At 45.4% G+C, this 15,056-nt stretch overlaps 1 protein-coding gene across 1 annotated transcript in view; it reads left to right on the top strand.

The window, feature by feature from the left end:
- Nucleotides 1-15,056, top strand: part of LAMB4 (laminin subunit beta 4) — a 99,717-nt gene that overhangs the window by 62,825 nt on the left and 21,836 nt on the right. Inside the window, exons 23-26 of the mRNA XM_030307756.1 lie at nucleotides 2,983-3,079; nucleotides 7,216-7,591; nucleotides 11,379-11,539; nucleotides 14,513-14,718. Of these exons, the coding sequence (XP_030163616.1) occupies nucleotides 2,983-3,079; nucleotides 7,216-7,591; nucleotides 11,379-11,539; nucleotides 14,513-14,718 (840 nt within the window). The remainder of the gene's footprint in view (nucleotides 1-2,982; nucleotides 3,080-7,215; nucleotides 7,592-11,378; nucleotides 11,540-14,512; nucleotides 14,719-15,056) is intronic.

A 15,056-nucleotide genomic window follows, 5' to 3' on the forward strand; every position in this document is an offset into this window, starting at 1 on the left:
GGGAGCTATTTCATTTGGCTTCTGCATCCCTTTTACCCCATCATTGTTGGGTTTGGGCTTTTTTTAAGCCCTTTCTGCCTGACAAGATACTCAAAACTCATCTGATGTGTTTCCTGCCCCCATCCTAGAATCAGCCATTTCTTTTTTTTTTTAATTTTTTTAACGTTTTATTTATTTTTGAGACAGAGAGACAGCATGAATGGGGGAGGGTCAGAGAGAGAGGGAGACACAGAATCTGAAATAGGCTCCAGGCTCTGAGCTGTCACCACAAGCACAGAGCCTGACGCGGGGCTCGAACTCACAGACAGCAAGATCATGACCTGAGCCGAAGTCAGTCACTTAACCCACTGAGCTACCCAGGCGCCCCAAGAATCAGCCATTTCTTTGGGGAGTGCTGGTTCTTTTTATTGGAGAGTGGTATCTGACTACTAGGTGACCACACCTGTCTCATATCCCCCTCCACTCCTCACACCTGCAGCCAGCAATCATGAAACAAAATGGTAGCTCTCCCCATGACTTCTTGGCTTCCTAATTCAAGAGGAACTCCCAACGTTCATGACATCACTGTCTGGCATGCTTCTCAGACCTTTTAGGAAGTATATTTGCAACAGCACTCGACAAAGACCACAGTTCAGTCATGGAGGCTAAAGGAAGCTCAAGGTGAAAGTCAGATGGCATTGGTTTAACCAAAAAGTCCTCTTATGACAAGGGTATTTGGGATTGTCTGGTCCATTGGGGATTCCTTGGGGAAGGTTGCTCTTTAAATTTTTTTTTAATGTTTATTTATTTTTGAGAGAGAGAGAGAGACAGCGTGTGAGCAGGGGAGGGGCAGAGAGAGAGGGAGACACAGAATCTGAAGCAGGCTCCAGGCTCCAAGAGGTCAGCGCAGAGCTCGACATGGGGCTCAAACCCATGTACTGCAAGGTCATGACCTGAGCCGAAGTTGGACGAAGTTGGATACATAACCAACTGAGCCACCCAGGCGCCCTGGAAGGTTGCTCTTTAAAATCAGGGAACACTTTTAATGGAATATAGAAGAGACAGGTAGATATTTCTATTTGCAGCTGTTTAAACAACCACTGATAAATGTCTCTATGTCAACCAGTAAAGCATCCCTAGTGCCTTATTACAGAGAGATCCAAATGCGCCATCCAATATTTTCATCAACAGTTTAGATGGAGTTGGAGAAACATGCTTCTCAAATATTATCAAATTTGCAGATATTGCAAAGTGGGATGCCAGTGTGATAAAGCCAGAACAAGAGGCAAGATATCCCGACGGGCTGTCCCGTTGGCTGCAAAGAAGATGAAATGTTACCAGGATAAAAGTGAAGTTTTGCAATTGGGTTTTTAAAATCCATTGCATAAACACAGGGTGGGAGTAATAGCTTGGCACCAGCCTGCATGAAAAACATCTGAGGATTTTCGCTCTGTGCTTCAGCTGAGCCAGCAGTGTGGCCAGGCTGCCAAAGAGACAATGTCCATTCAGGCTGGAGTAGTGGGAATGCCAGGCCCAAGTTCAGGGCAGCCATTATCCCACTGTCCTCTGTGCGGGTCAGGCAGCTGTAGGAACATTGCTGTTCTCCCTGAGAACCACGTTTTAAACGTCATATTGACATACGGACTGGTGTGTGTCCAAAGGAAGACGACCCGGAGAGTGAATAGAACCATTGCTATTCTGTGATGAAGGCTTGAAGGAATGATGGGTAGTCAGCCTGAAGAGAAGAAGCAAATGCAAATTGAGAGCAGCCATCTCTAGCTGGGAGAAGGGCCGTAAGGAGAGGAAGTGGGAGACCGCTTGTTTTGCGCGATTCCATAAGACAGGACACCGAGTGATGGGAGCAAGTTACGAAGGAACAGATTCTGCGTCAGAAATCATCGTGTGAGAAATGTGCGAGAAATCTCACTGTGTGAGAAATCATTGTGCAACAGTTAAGAACAACCAGAAGAATGACAGGCCTCAGGGACAGTAGGCTCCCCATAACTCCTTACATTTGAGCAGAAGCTCATGGGAACTCCAAAGATGGGTAGAAGCTTGGTAGATCCAGCCGTTTTATAAATTGAGCGACTTACAGAGTTGTTTAAGCAGATTTATTTGGTCAAGAATAACCTAGGACCGTGACAATAATGATTTGCTTCTGTATTTTTCTACGGTTAATTTTCTAACCTCCTCCATTTTCAGAAAAGCTGGTCAAGGATCCAGTTGGGAGGATGCACAAAAAAATCAGACCTCTCCCCAAAACACAGTTCATAACTATCATTAAATGACTGGGATGCCTGTGTGGCTCAGTTGGTTGAGGGTCCGACTTCAGCTCAGGTCACAATCTCACGGTTTGTGGGTTCGAGCCCCACATCAGGCTCCGTGCTGACCGCTCGGAACCTGGAGCCTGCTTCAGATTCTGTGTCTCCCTCTCTCTCTGCCCCTCCCCCACTCGTGCTTTCTCTTTCTCTCTCTCAAAAATAAATAAACATTAAAATATTTTTTTTAATGATTAAGCCTCAATTGCAAAAAAAATGTTGTTTTGTTGAGCAAAACACGAGCCCAATTGGGAGAAACCCCATCGCACATTCCGTAATGGAATCACGATTTGCCAGATTAATTGATGAATGTCAGTCCAGGTCCGTGGCCTCTCTGTGTTAGGAGTGAACTCCCATAACACTGTAAAGGAAAAGAATGCGGACCGTTTCCCATTATGTGTTTTGTTTTCATTTACATCTGTGTATATTTCCCAGTTTGGGGCCACCTGTCCTTGAACAGCTGGAAGCAGGCGGTATATTCAGGGGCCCTGAGCCAAAACACATTAGCTCCTGATCCTTGGTATTGTCGAGGGTGGTTGCTGGCCGTGGGAACCATCATCCTTCCTCTGCCTTTGCACAGCTGTATGTTCTAAATCACTGGAGGGAAAACTGTTTTGTATTAAAATGCATTATTTTTTTTAGATCGCAAAGCTTGTCAATTCCTCACCCATGACTGTTCTCACAGCTTACAGGCCAGTGTCCGTGTAAATTAGGCTACGATGGGAAACACTGCAGTGAGTGCAAGGAAAATTATTATGGTGACCCACTGGGGCGATGCCTTCGTAAGTATGGGTAATTCTAAAAACATGAGGACTATCAACCTGGTCCTTCCATGGGTATGCTATGAACCAGCTGAATTTTAAATGTCTTTATTTGATAGAAAATTCACAAACTTTAATCTTAGTTTTGAAAGTAATATTTTTTGTAGCCTTATAAAAAGATTTTTTTTCTCCTGTATTAAAACTTTGTGCTAAGGGCACCTGGGTGGCTCAGTAGGTCGAGCATCCGACTCTTGATTTCGGCTCAGGTCATGATCCCAGGGTCGTGGGATCAAGCCCCGCATCGGCTCCGCACTGAGTGTGGAGCCTGCTTGAGATTCTTTTTCCCTCTGCCCCTCCCCTGCTTGTGCTCTCTTTCTCTCTCTAAAATTAAAAAAAAAAAAAAAAAGTAAAAAAGTAAATGAAACTTTAGGCTAGATTAAATGTTAGTCTATATTAAAAGTTGAAGCCTGTATTGCAATTTTTCAGTCACTAAAACAGAACAGACCTCAGAGGTCATGACTTGTAGCCAGTTTTCTGCTATTCGGAAGCATGTTGACAAAAACAGTTTCTCGATGGAAGGACAGGAAGCCAGCAGCCTGTGCGCTTCACAGGAAGCCAGCAGAGGGGGTGTTTCCTCACCTTGGATCTCATACCTCTGGGCCTTTCACATACTCACTGATTTATTTTAAGATATGCATCGCATGCCTGTAAGTCATGACCAGTAAGGCAAGACACCCCCCCCCCCCCGCCCCCGCACCGATCTCCTGGAGTTTGTGTTCTAGTGCCCTTTGTCCCTTGTCTTAGCACTGATTGTGGGATTTAGAGCAGCACCATCCCGAGGAACTTTCTGCAGAGATGGAAATGGTCCGGTCGGCACTACCCAGCACAGGAGCCACCAGCCTGTGCGCTGGTGGGTGCTTGCAATGTGGCTGGTGCAAATGAGGGACAGAACTGCGTGTGTCATTCATTTAAATTCCAGTAGCCACCTGTGGTAAGTGGCTACCATATTGGACAGAACAGATTAAAAACAATTTTTTAATGTTTATTTATTTTTGAGAGAGAACAGAGCATGAGCGGGGAAGGGGGCAGAAAGAGACGGAGACACAGAATCCGAAGCCGGCTCCAGGCTCCAAGCTGTCAGCACAGGGCCCGATGCAGGACTTGAACCCGTGAGACGTGAGATCATGACCTGAGCCAAAGTCGGATGCTTAACCAACTGAGACACCCCAGGCGCCCCTGGATGGCACAGATTTAGAATATGGGTTGATTCTAGGAGGAGGGATTTTTGAATCTCTAAAGTCTGCTGTTGAAAGAAGTCAATCCAAATAAATATCGGATGTGGTGTGCTAATCACGTGCACCTCTACATAGCCACACGTGGTAACTCTTTCCTCCTTTCTATTCCTTTATAAACATGCTTTTTTTCTTTAGATTTATTTATTTATTTTGAGAGAGAGAGAGAAAGCAGGGGAGACGCAGAGAGAGCAGGAGAGAAAATCCCAAGCAGGCTCCATGCTGTCAGCCCAGAGCTTGATGTGGGGCTTGATCTCACGAACATGAGATCATGCATGATCTGAGCCAAAATCAAGAGTCGGACGCTTAACCGACTGAGACACCTAGGTGCCCCTATAAATGTGCTTTTGTGACCAAAATAAATTGCCTTTATCTCCTTGCCCCATTCAAATACATATGCTCAGCGGTTTCCCGGTCCCACTTAGTTTTCTAAGTGTAATTGCTACATTAAAAACCAGGGAGGAATTTTGGTTCCTGGAAAATCCATCTAAGCCTCTTCCTCTGTGCCCCTCTAATATTTCAATAATCTTATTTTCTGAAAAGATTTCATCTTTTATAGAGAAAACTTTGCAAATGATCAGCTCAGGCCACAGATCCCCCCTGACGCTCCTGGGGAAGGGTAGTTTATAAGAGGAACTTGGGCCTCCAGCTGGTGAAGTTGACCTAGTGTTGCCCCCGAGGGGGTTCCTGCTGAGGCCAAAGTGAACATACTGGATAGATGGCATCTAGTTAAGGAGCCTAGCATGTTAATCAGCTTTTATTTGTCATTGACATTTTTACTCAGGCTGTAAAATGCATTTTGTAAATTTTTAAAATTATTTTTATTTTTTCAGTGTATTTATCTATTTTTTTGAGAGACGGAGAGAGTGAGCAAGGGAGAGGCAGAGAGAGAGAGAACTCCAAGCAAGCTCCATGCTGCCAGCACAGAGCCCCATGTGGGGCTCGAACTCACGATCCGTGAGATTACGAGCCGAAAACCGAGAGGCCGATGCTTGACCTACTGAGCCACCCAGGTGCCCCAAAAATGCATTTTAAAATCACTTGTTCCTTGCAGTTAGGCTAATGATTCCCTGACCTTTCGGAAATTGCTGTAACTTCCATAGCTCTGTCCCTCCTCCATCCTCCACCTTTATCAGAAACCTACTCAAATGAAGTACATGCAGCATTAGTTTTGTTTTTTGTGGGTTTTTTTTTAACTAAGACAAAATTAGTTTTTCCCTTTCTAAAAGGACTTTATTTTTTTGAGAGCAGTTTTAGGTTCATGCCAAAATTGAGAGGAAGGTACAGAGATTTCCCGTATGTCCCCACTGCCCCTCCATGCATAGCCTTCCCCATTATCAACATCCCCAAGACAGTGACACATTTGTCACAACTGATGAAACTATAAACCATAACCACCAAAGTCCATAGTTCACTTTATGGTTCACTCTTGGTATTTTCCATCCTGTGCCTTTGGACAAATGTATAAGGATGTGTATCCCCCATTATGGTATCACATGGAATATTTTCACTGCTCTAAGAACCTCTGCCCTCCACCCGTTCTGCTGTCTCCACCCCTCTTCCCACAGCCCATGCCAACCACTCGTCTTTTTACTATCTCCATAGTTTTGCCTCTTCCAGAATGTCTGGTAGTCAGCATCCTACTGTATGTAGCCTTTTCAGATTGATCTATTCCACTAGGTAATATGATGCATTTAAGATCCCTCCATGTCTTTTCATGGCTGGATAAGCTCGTGTCTTTTTAGCCCTGAAAAATATCCCTTACACCATGGTTCATTTACCTACTCACCTACTGCAGGACATCTTGGTTGCTTCCAAGTTTGGGCAATTATAAACAAAGCTTCTGTAAACACCTGTCTGCAGGTTTTTGTGCAGACGTAAGTTTTCAACTCCTTTGGGTGAATCCGAACGAGCGATTTCCCCCCTTTTTTGAGAATGGACTAATTCGCCTTATAGAATGGAAAACAGCATGGGTCCACACACCCAGGCTGGGTTTTACTAAGAGAGAGGGTGTTCAGGAGAATTCTGAGAGAGTCTCTGACATGCCTGAGCCACCCGTGGGGGAGTATGTGTCAACCACCAGTAGATCCATGTTACCCGAATTGGTAAAGAAGCCCGAGCATGAACCCTTGCACAGTAAAGATGGTCCCTGAGATTTTCCAGATAGAAAGTACGAAGTAGGGGCACCTGGGTGGCTCAGTCGGTTAAGCATCCAACTTCAGCCCAGGTCATGGTCTCACAGCTTGTGAGTTCGAGCCCTGCATTGGGCTCTGTGCTGATGGCTCGGAGCCTGAAGCCTGCTTTGGATTCTGTGTCTCCCTCTCTCTCTGCCCCTCCGTAGCTCATGCTCACACTCTCTCTCTCTTTGTCAAAAGTAAATAAACTTTAAAGAAAAGAAACCACGAACTGGTTTGTTAGTGGAATGGAAAGAGGGATGCTGTATTTAATGACCATTGCCTGGGTCTCTATAATTATACCAATTTTAAATGTTCACCTCAGAAATGGGCATGGGGGTAGAGTGGGGAGGGGCATGCCTGGGTGGTTCAATCAGTTAAGCGTCTGACTCTTGATTTCAGCTCAGGTCATGATCTCAAGGTTCATGGGATTGAGCCCCAGGTCGGGCTCTGTGCAGATAGCACGGAGCCTGCTTGGGATTCTCTCTCTTTCTGCCCCTCTCCCCACTCGTACATGCGTGCATGCTCTCTCTAAATAAATAAATAAATAAATAAATAAATAAATAAATAAATAAATGAAATGGGAACTGGGGACATTCTCGGGAGAGAGGAGTGTACTTTATTCTTGAGCTAGTCCTAAACAAAAGGTCAAGGGACTGACATTCTCTGCTCCTTCTCTCTTGTGTTTTAGCATGTGACTGCAACACAGAAGGTACCCAGAAGCCCGTCTGTGACCAGAACACAGGCATGTGCCGCTGTCGGGAGGGTGTGAGCGGCCCTCGCTGCGATCGCTGTGCCCGGGGTCACGGCCAGGAATTCCCTGCCTGTCTTCCGTGTCACCGGTGCTTTGATCAGTGGGACCGTGCTGCTTCTTCCCTCTCCAAAGCAGTGCAAGGGTTAATTGGGCTGGCTGCTAACACGGAAGATAAAACAGAGACCCTGCTTGTCTGTGAGGCCGACTTCAAAGGCCTCAGAGAGAACATGTCTGAAATAGAAAGGATTTTAAAACATCCTGTTTTCTCATCTGGGGAATTCTTAAAAGCCAAGGATTATCAAGACTCTGTTCGGTAAGATTTGTGCATAAGCAATGGATAGCCAAGTTCCCGATTTACCTGAACTCCTTTTGAACTTTAACAGCTTTCAGCTGAGAAACATACCTACGCGGACGCTAGGGAAATAATTCAGTTAATAACCAGGCTGGTGATCATGGCTGGCTGTCTCTTTCTTACCTAGTTAGGATTACATGTGATCTTTCCAGATGCCATTGATTATAACAAAAAGGCAGTCGTTAAGAGCTTGCTTTGGGAAAGCCCAAACCCAGCAGAGCTGAAAGATGCAAAATTGGCAATAGGGTAGTTTATAATACAAATATATTTTTTTCAGTCATGTACATGGGAAGATTTGCTAAATCTTCCCAAATTCTTCAGTTGTTGAGAAACGCCTACATTAATGCAAAGTCCTGTAATAAGTATGACAATTTCTTCCAAATGCATAGTCATTTTTATTAGATGTCGTTGATTCCTTTTTTTCATTCGTCAAACATTTCCGGAAATTATGGGCCAGGGGTCAGCAAACCGCAGGCAAAATCCGACATATCCCCTAGTTGTGTAAATGAAGTTTCACTGGAACACACCCGAGTCCATTTGTCGCCATATCCTCTGTGGCTGCTTTCCCAGGACCATGGCAGAGTAGAGTAGTTGTGACAGAGACTAATGGCCCCCAAGGCTTAAAATGTTTACTATCTGGACCTTTGCAGAAAAAAGTTTGCCAAGTGCTCTGGGCAAAACCGGGAGGCATTGGATATAGTTTCTGCCCTTTCCTGAGCATATAGTCTACTAAGAAACCAGAAGGATTGTGCTTATATAGCAAACTGTCCCCCGCCCCCCACAGAAGGTCCTGGATTGAGGAAGAGTTGAAGCTGAAGAGTTTGTGTTACATAAAACACAGGTGGAAGTAAAAGGCCATTCATTATCACCAGGCACAAATCCCAGAAGTAGATGGTAATTGCTTAAAAGTTAACACAGGGAAGAGGGCAGGCGCCTGGGTGGCTCCGTCTGTTAAGTATCCAGCTCAGGTCACGATCTCACCGATCTCACCATTTGTGGGATTGAGCTCCCCTCCACGTCCGGCTCTGTGCTGACAGTGTGGAACTTGCTCGGGGTTTGCAGGAGTTTTGCTCTCCCTCTCTCTCTGCCCCTCCCCCACTCACACACGCGCATGTGCATGTGCACTCTCTCTCTCTCTCAAAACAAAGTTGCAGAAGGAAGAAGATACAGTCCCCCCAGACAGTTCAGAGGAAGGGCCATGCAGCTAAGGGGCCCAGGGAAGTCACGTGGCCAGGTCAAGCTGGCAGGTGAGAACCGGCACATCCAGAGTCTTGTAAGGACCGTTGTCCCACGGGATTAGGGCCCTGGGTCCCCAGATCTCCCCACTTTTCAAGAGATGTCAGACATCCAGATTTTTATGGACATGTACCCACTTTAAAATATAGCCAGCTCACCCAACAGTGCTTTTTTTTTTTTTAATTTTTTTTTATTTTTTCAATGTTTATTTATTTTTGGGACAGAGAGAGACAGAGCATGAACGGGGTAGGGCAGAGAGAGAGGGAGACACAGAATCGGAAACAGGCTCCAGGCTCTGAGCAATCAGCCCAGAGCCTGACGCGGGGCTCGAACTCACGGACCGCGAGATCGTGACCTGGCTGAAGTCGTACGCTTAACCGACTGCGCCACCCAGGCGCCCCCCAACAGTGCTTTTAAAACACACCGTATAGGGGCGCCTGGTTGGCTCAGTCGGTTAAGTCTCCGACTTCGGCTCAGGTCATGATCTCACAATTTGTGAGTTCGAGCCCCGCGTCGGGCTCTGTGCTGACAGCTCAGAGCCTGGAGCCTGTTTCAGATTCTGTGTCTCCCTCTCTATCTCTGCCCCTCCCCTGCTCACGCTCTGTCTCAAAAATAAATAAACATTAAATAATAATCATAATAAATAAAAAGTACCATATAGGCCAAATAAATGTGTCTTGAGAATGCGCTTTGCCCACGGACCACCGGTTTGTGGTTATACCAAATGGCAAACGAAGTGGAACTGAGAAAGCAGAATGAGCCAATCCACAGTGCACATGCTGAACAGAGACTACAAGAACCCCCCTCCCCCGCCCCACCCCAGTAGAGCAGAAGAGAGCAAGAGAAGCAGGAGTCCCAGGGCCAGGCCTGGAGTGATGAGGAAATCAGTGAGCATTGATGAGCATCAGTGAGCATGCCTGCCCTCTCCTGCTCCGCCTGCTGAGCTCCTATTCCTCGTTAGCAACCACCAAAACACCACCTCCTCCTGGACGCCTTCCGTGATTTCTTCAGAAAAAGACATACGTTTCCTTCTCCATCCTTCCACCTCTTTGTACTTCATTGGCCATTGCCTCGCGGAGGGACCCCCGACAGCAGAGGCCACCCTCTCCCAGCTGATGTTCTCCAGGCTGGGTTTAGTTCTACAGCAGAGGTCGGCTGGGCAAATTGCAAAGGAAGGGGGAGGGGAAGACAGGGAACCCAGGGCGTCATGGGTATAGATTCCATGACTGAAATCACTTACTGCTGTGTGGCCGTGGACAAGTTATTTAGCTTCTCCAACCTTCTGTTTCTTCATCAACAAAAAGGGGATACAGTCTCTATTTCAAGGTTTCTTGTGAGAATTACTCAGACAAGCCACTTAGCTCGATGTCTGATGCATTATAAGTGCTTCAAGAGTACTAATTATAATAGTAACTACATTGTATTGCACTGTTATTGTTGTTATTATTATTATTATTATTATTAGCCTGGTGAATTGTAGTCCTGACAGTTGGCCCCCGAAGGAAAAGTCTGTAAATTAGAAGGGAGAGTTAGAGCAGAAAATGCTCGGAAACGTTAGCTAATGCTTGGCACTTCCACGGAGATAAATTAGCACCGTGGATTCATATTGTAATTTTCCTCAACTGTGCTTTTCAAGATTTACACTGAATTTCCTGATCACGAGGGATGTATAGCAATTATTCACTTGAACCCACTGTGGGTGCTGAACCCAGTAATTGAAGTGGAACCAATATGTGTGCCATTGAGAAGAAGGTGAGGAGAATGAATGTACCGAGGGTACTCACAACAAGGAAACCTCCTTGTCACTCATGGGAATTAAAAATTAAGACCTTTGGGTGGCTTAGTCAGTTAAGCATAGAGTCTTGATTTCAGCTCAGTCATGATCTCACAGTTCAGGAGTTTGAGCCCCACATCGGGCTCTGCACTGACAGCACAGAGCCTGCTTGGGATTCTCTCTCTCTGTCTCTCTGTCTCTCTCCCTCTCTCTCTCTGCACGCCCCCCTCAAAACAAATAAATAAATGTAAAAAAAAAAGTTGAGACCTTGTACAGAAGTGGTACTAGAAGGAACCTGGCTGCAAGCAAGATTTATTCTAAAGATAGAACTGGTTTTTACCGCAGGCTGGGTGAGGACTTCTGTGCTGAAAACTGAATGTAGATTGGATCTCATTGATTTAAATGAACGATGTCTGAATACCTGTTTTTGAAAACCCAAAGCGAAGGGAGGCAGAAACAGTATAAACAGTTGAAATTGAAAGATTCAAAGCCTTTGTTCTACTAGACCTTGTATGCTGATCTTATTTTGAGTGAGTGCTGAAACAGTCCAGGCAGCTGAATTGGCAACAAAGAGGTAAACCATAAACAGAGCTATAAGCTGTCAAACAACACATCAGGGAAGAGGGATGCATTCTAACGATGAGGCTACCTAATAATGAGGGCAATTTTTAGGTGTTTTTCACTGATCTATCAAAAGTAACACAAGCTTTGCTACGTTTACTCTCATTTTGCCTCTAGGGAACAAATCATGCAGCTAAGTCTGCAACTGAAAGCAGTACATGAATTTCAAGATCTGAAAGAAACAATGGTAAGAATGAAGAACGAGGCAGACCTCTTACTTGAAGATCTTCGGAAAGAAATTGATTTGCGCTCCCGGGCCCATACTGCAAACATCATGGGTAAGAGAGAAAATGCACATCAACGTTTATGGACAAAGGTTGATGAAATCCATAGTGCATTCCATTAGTGAATCACCCTGTGCTCATTGCCATAGTGTCTGAGCACTTTAGGACGTGAAAACACACCCATTAAAGGTATTATTTGCACATGAGTATTTTGACTTTGTAAACCTGGCAGAGCTTGGGTAGCATTTGCTGAAAATGAGTAGAGCTAGCAATGTGTGATACTCCATTTCCAGCAACCAGAAAGGCAAAGGCATATGAGGCCAAAAGGACTTCAGCGAACGTTTCTCGTAAGACCTTTGTAGAGATTTGGAGTCTTGTAATGTACTAAAAGCCCTTAATTCATTTTATGCTGTTAAAATGAACGGGAACCACGCCAGAGCCAAGATTGACTTGGAGGCAAAATGGAACACAAAAGCAAAACTTGGATTAGTTCATGTCCTGATCTCTGATGAGATCCCCATTTTACATCTAGAAACAGATAACTTGTCACTAATGGGAGAGGCAGCCCTGAACGCCCGCTCCCCTAACCCACCTAATGGAGAGGCAAAGAGAAAATGTGCACGAAGCACATCTCAAGGCAAAGTCGTCGGGGGCGTCTCCTTACCCTGCCTGCATGCTCCAGGTTTTCATCTGATCTCCACCTGAAAGAGAATCATGACCCTCATGGAAGGTCTAAATTTAGTGAAGTAAATACGGATGGTGCTCAATAAACTCTCTGAAGAGTAAGGGATTTGGTCTGATTCCTATCTGGAAGAAGGTGCCCATTGAAAGGATTGAAAATGCATCAGTGGATTGCTGGGACACGTATACTCTGGCGAGGGCGGGGGTGGGGGAGGAGGGCGTGCGTGGGGGGGGGGGGTAATTTCCCAACTCAGGACAGCTGTTGTGGAAGTCAGGCCACTCGCGATCATCTCACCCTGTTGCAAAGCAAGCAGACCAAGCCCCAGCACCTCAAGCCTGAGCCCTGTGGGAGTTCCCAGAGGTTGCCCCCAGAGTGGAGGGGGTGCCAGCTTTAGAACTAGACCCTGATGTTCCAAAACCAACTTGTCCCTCCACAGACATCAGTGATGCCCAGAAAGCCTTGGCTCTTCCCTCAGAGTCAAAGGAAGAACCGTGAGACTCAGAGAAAGGACATTTCAACTGTCGCCATCCAGATTGCCACCTCAGAACCGTTGATGGCACGAAAGATCTGGACTGGCATCTAGGAATCCACACGCAGACAGAGAGACAGAGTGTAGATTAGGCTGTGAGGACAGTGTCCATCTCAGGGGAAACTGAAGCCTGCTCAGCCCCTCCCAGTGTCCCCCAGAGTCAGGGCTCTGTGCCTTGTGGTCACCTGCCCAGGACCCGGCCAGCGGAGCGGCCTCTGTCCGGAACATGCCGGATAAAGGTAGTCTGGACCTTTTTTCTACTGTGGACTCCTGGCAATTTTATGAAGCTTCTGGACCTTTCCCAGAATGTTTTGAAATGTAGCAAAATCACCCTGAGCTCTATTTCAGTACAATTTCAAAAAGAAAATGCCTCCGCGGTCACCGGAGCCAAATAGGAGAACACTGCCCCCAGGTTAATCCTCTCAAGCTCACAATCCAGCAGCAATTCCTGAAGCTTCCTCGGGACACCTGACCGTGTGCAGGGCAGTAGAGATGGGGCAGGGAGAAGGGCGAGTTCTTGCCCTGAGTTACTCCGGTCTAGTGGGGAGGACAGGCATGGAAGCAGCCCCAAACAGCGACAAGACTGTATTACAGCATCTTAAAGCCACGCTGGGAACAGAGCAGGGGGGAACAGAATTAATTCTCGCTGGGTTTACTGGGAAAGGCTCTGGGAAGTAGGCGACCTCTGACTTGGAGTTCACAAATGAAGATAAAGTTTGCCAGAGAAATAAAGGCAGAAAAGCATCTCAAGCAATAGGAAGGTGTGGTTGTCTCATGCCCAAATTATGGTTGTGTAGGGGGTCAAGATCAGGACCCTGCCCCTCAATGTTCCTAAAATAAAGAGTTATAATTTCAAGTCCTGCTACACTGTCATTTGCAGTAAAACGTACCATATCCCTTTCATGAATTTGTATTTTACGGTAAGTATGGAAAATACAGGGACGTGCTTAAGAACATAGTTTCTGGAATCAAACCACCTGGCTTCACATCCTGATGTTCTCTCTTACTGTCAGCGAGACCTCAGACAAATAACTTACCTCATCAGAGCCTCATCTTCTCACTTGTAACATGGGGGGGGGGGGGGATCACACCAGTGCGACCTCACAGTGTTCTGTGAAGAGGAAGAAAGAACACTGACAGGAAGTGCAGGCACGTAGAAAGGACTCCGCCACGAGAGCCGTTGCCATCGGCCTCAACGTCAGGGGTCAAAGTGAAGTTTCGTTAGGAGACAGCCTCACCTGTTTGTTGACATATTGCTTGTGGCCGTTTCACTCTACAGTGGCAGAGGTGAAAAGTTGTGACAGACACGCGGTGGCCAGCAAGCCTAAAACATTCCCTGGCCCTTTCTGGGACAAATTCGGCAACTCCTGTTCCATATGGTTAGGTAAACCGGGTTGGTTTCTCATGTCAGGGTTAGGTACTAATTAATACATAGCTAATACATTTGCGGAACACTTTACGGAGTGTTCTGGTATTATTTCACTTAATCCTCACAAATTACCATCAAACAAACACAATCTAAGCAGTTGACGGATTTGCTCCAGGACAGACTCAGACTGGTTAAAGGTAAAGCCAACACTCACACCCATGTCTGCAAGATCAACCTCAGTGCTGTGTACCTATTCTATGGATATCTGTTTCACTATCTCTTATCCTTCCCCATTGGGTGGAAATTCAAGGAAGAGGATGGCAAATTTTTGTATTGACCTTTGAGACCAAGCCCATGGTCAAACTGTGGAAGGACGGTCTTGATAACCAGCATATAATTGCATTTGTCTTTGCAAAATTTATCTGACCTCAATTTGCATTAATATAGATCCCTCAGAGACTATCAAGAAGCATTATCAGAGGTCATCATCTGCTGAAAAGAAAATTACCGAAACCACTTCTATCATAAAAAACTCTGAAAAAACCAGGAATGACTTACATAGCATGTTTGATACGCTAAGCTCAAAAGAAAACTTGTCATTGGAAAAATTAAAGCAGATTACAGTCCCGGATATCCAAATACTGATTGAAAAGGTAAATATTCATGATGGTGTCGTAAAAGTGTTTGTAGTTTCTACTTGGTATACAGATCTCTTCAGTTGTATGTCCCCGTCTTACATTTTATTTTCTTATTTATGTTTTACAAGTGTGTAAATATAAATAACATATATACGCTCTGTTCTATAAGATAGAAACAATATAAATACATTTATTTATATTTTACTTTTTATATCCTAGGTCAAAGTTTGAGAAAATTCAGAGTAAGACTGTGGCTTGATTTTAGTGTTTTATGTTTACTTAATTATTTGCTATTTCCACAGTGGTACAGATTATGATCATTTCCTCCTCCCACTCTAAGTAAAAGGTAATTT

Source organism: Lynx canadensis, chromosome A2 (genome assembly GCF_007474595.2).
Source record: "Lynx canadensis isolate LIC74 chromosome A2, mLynCan4.pri.v2, whole genome shotgun sequence".
Lineage (NCBI taxonomy): Eukaryota > Metazoa > Chordata > Mammalia > Carnivora > Felidae > Lynx > Lynx canadensis.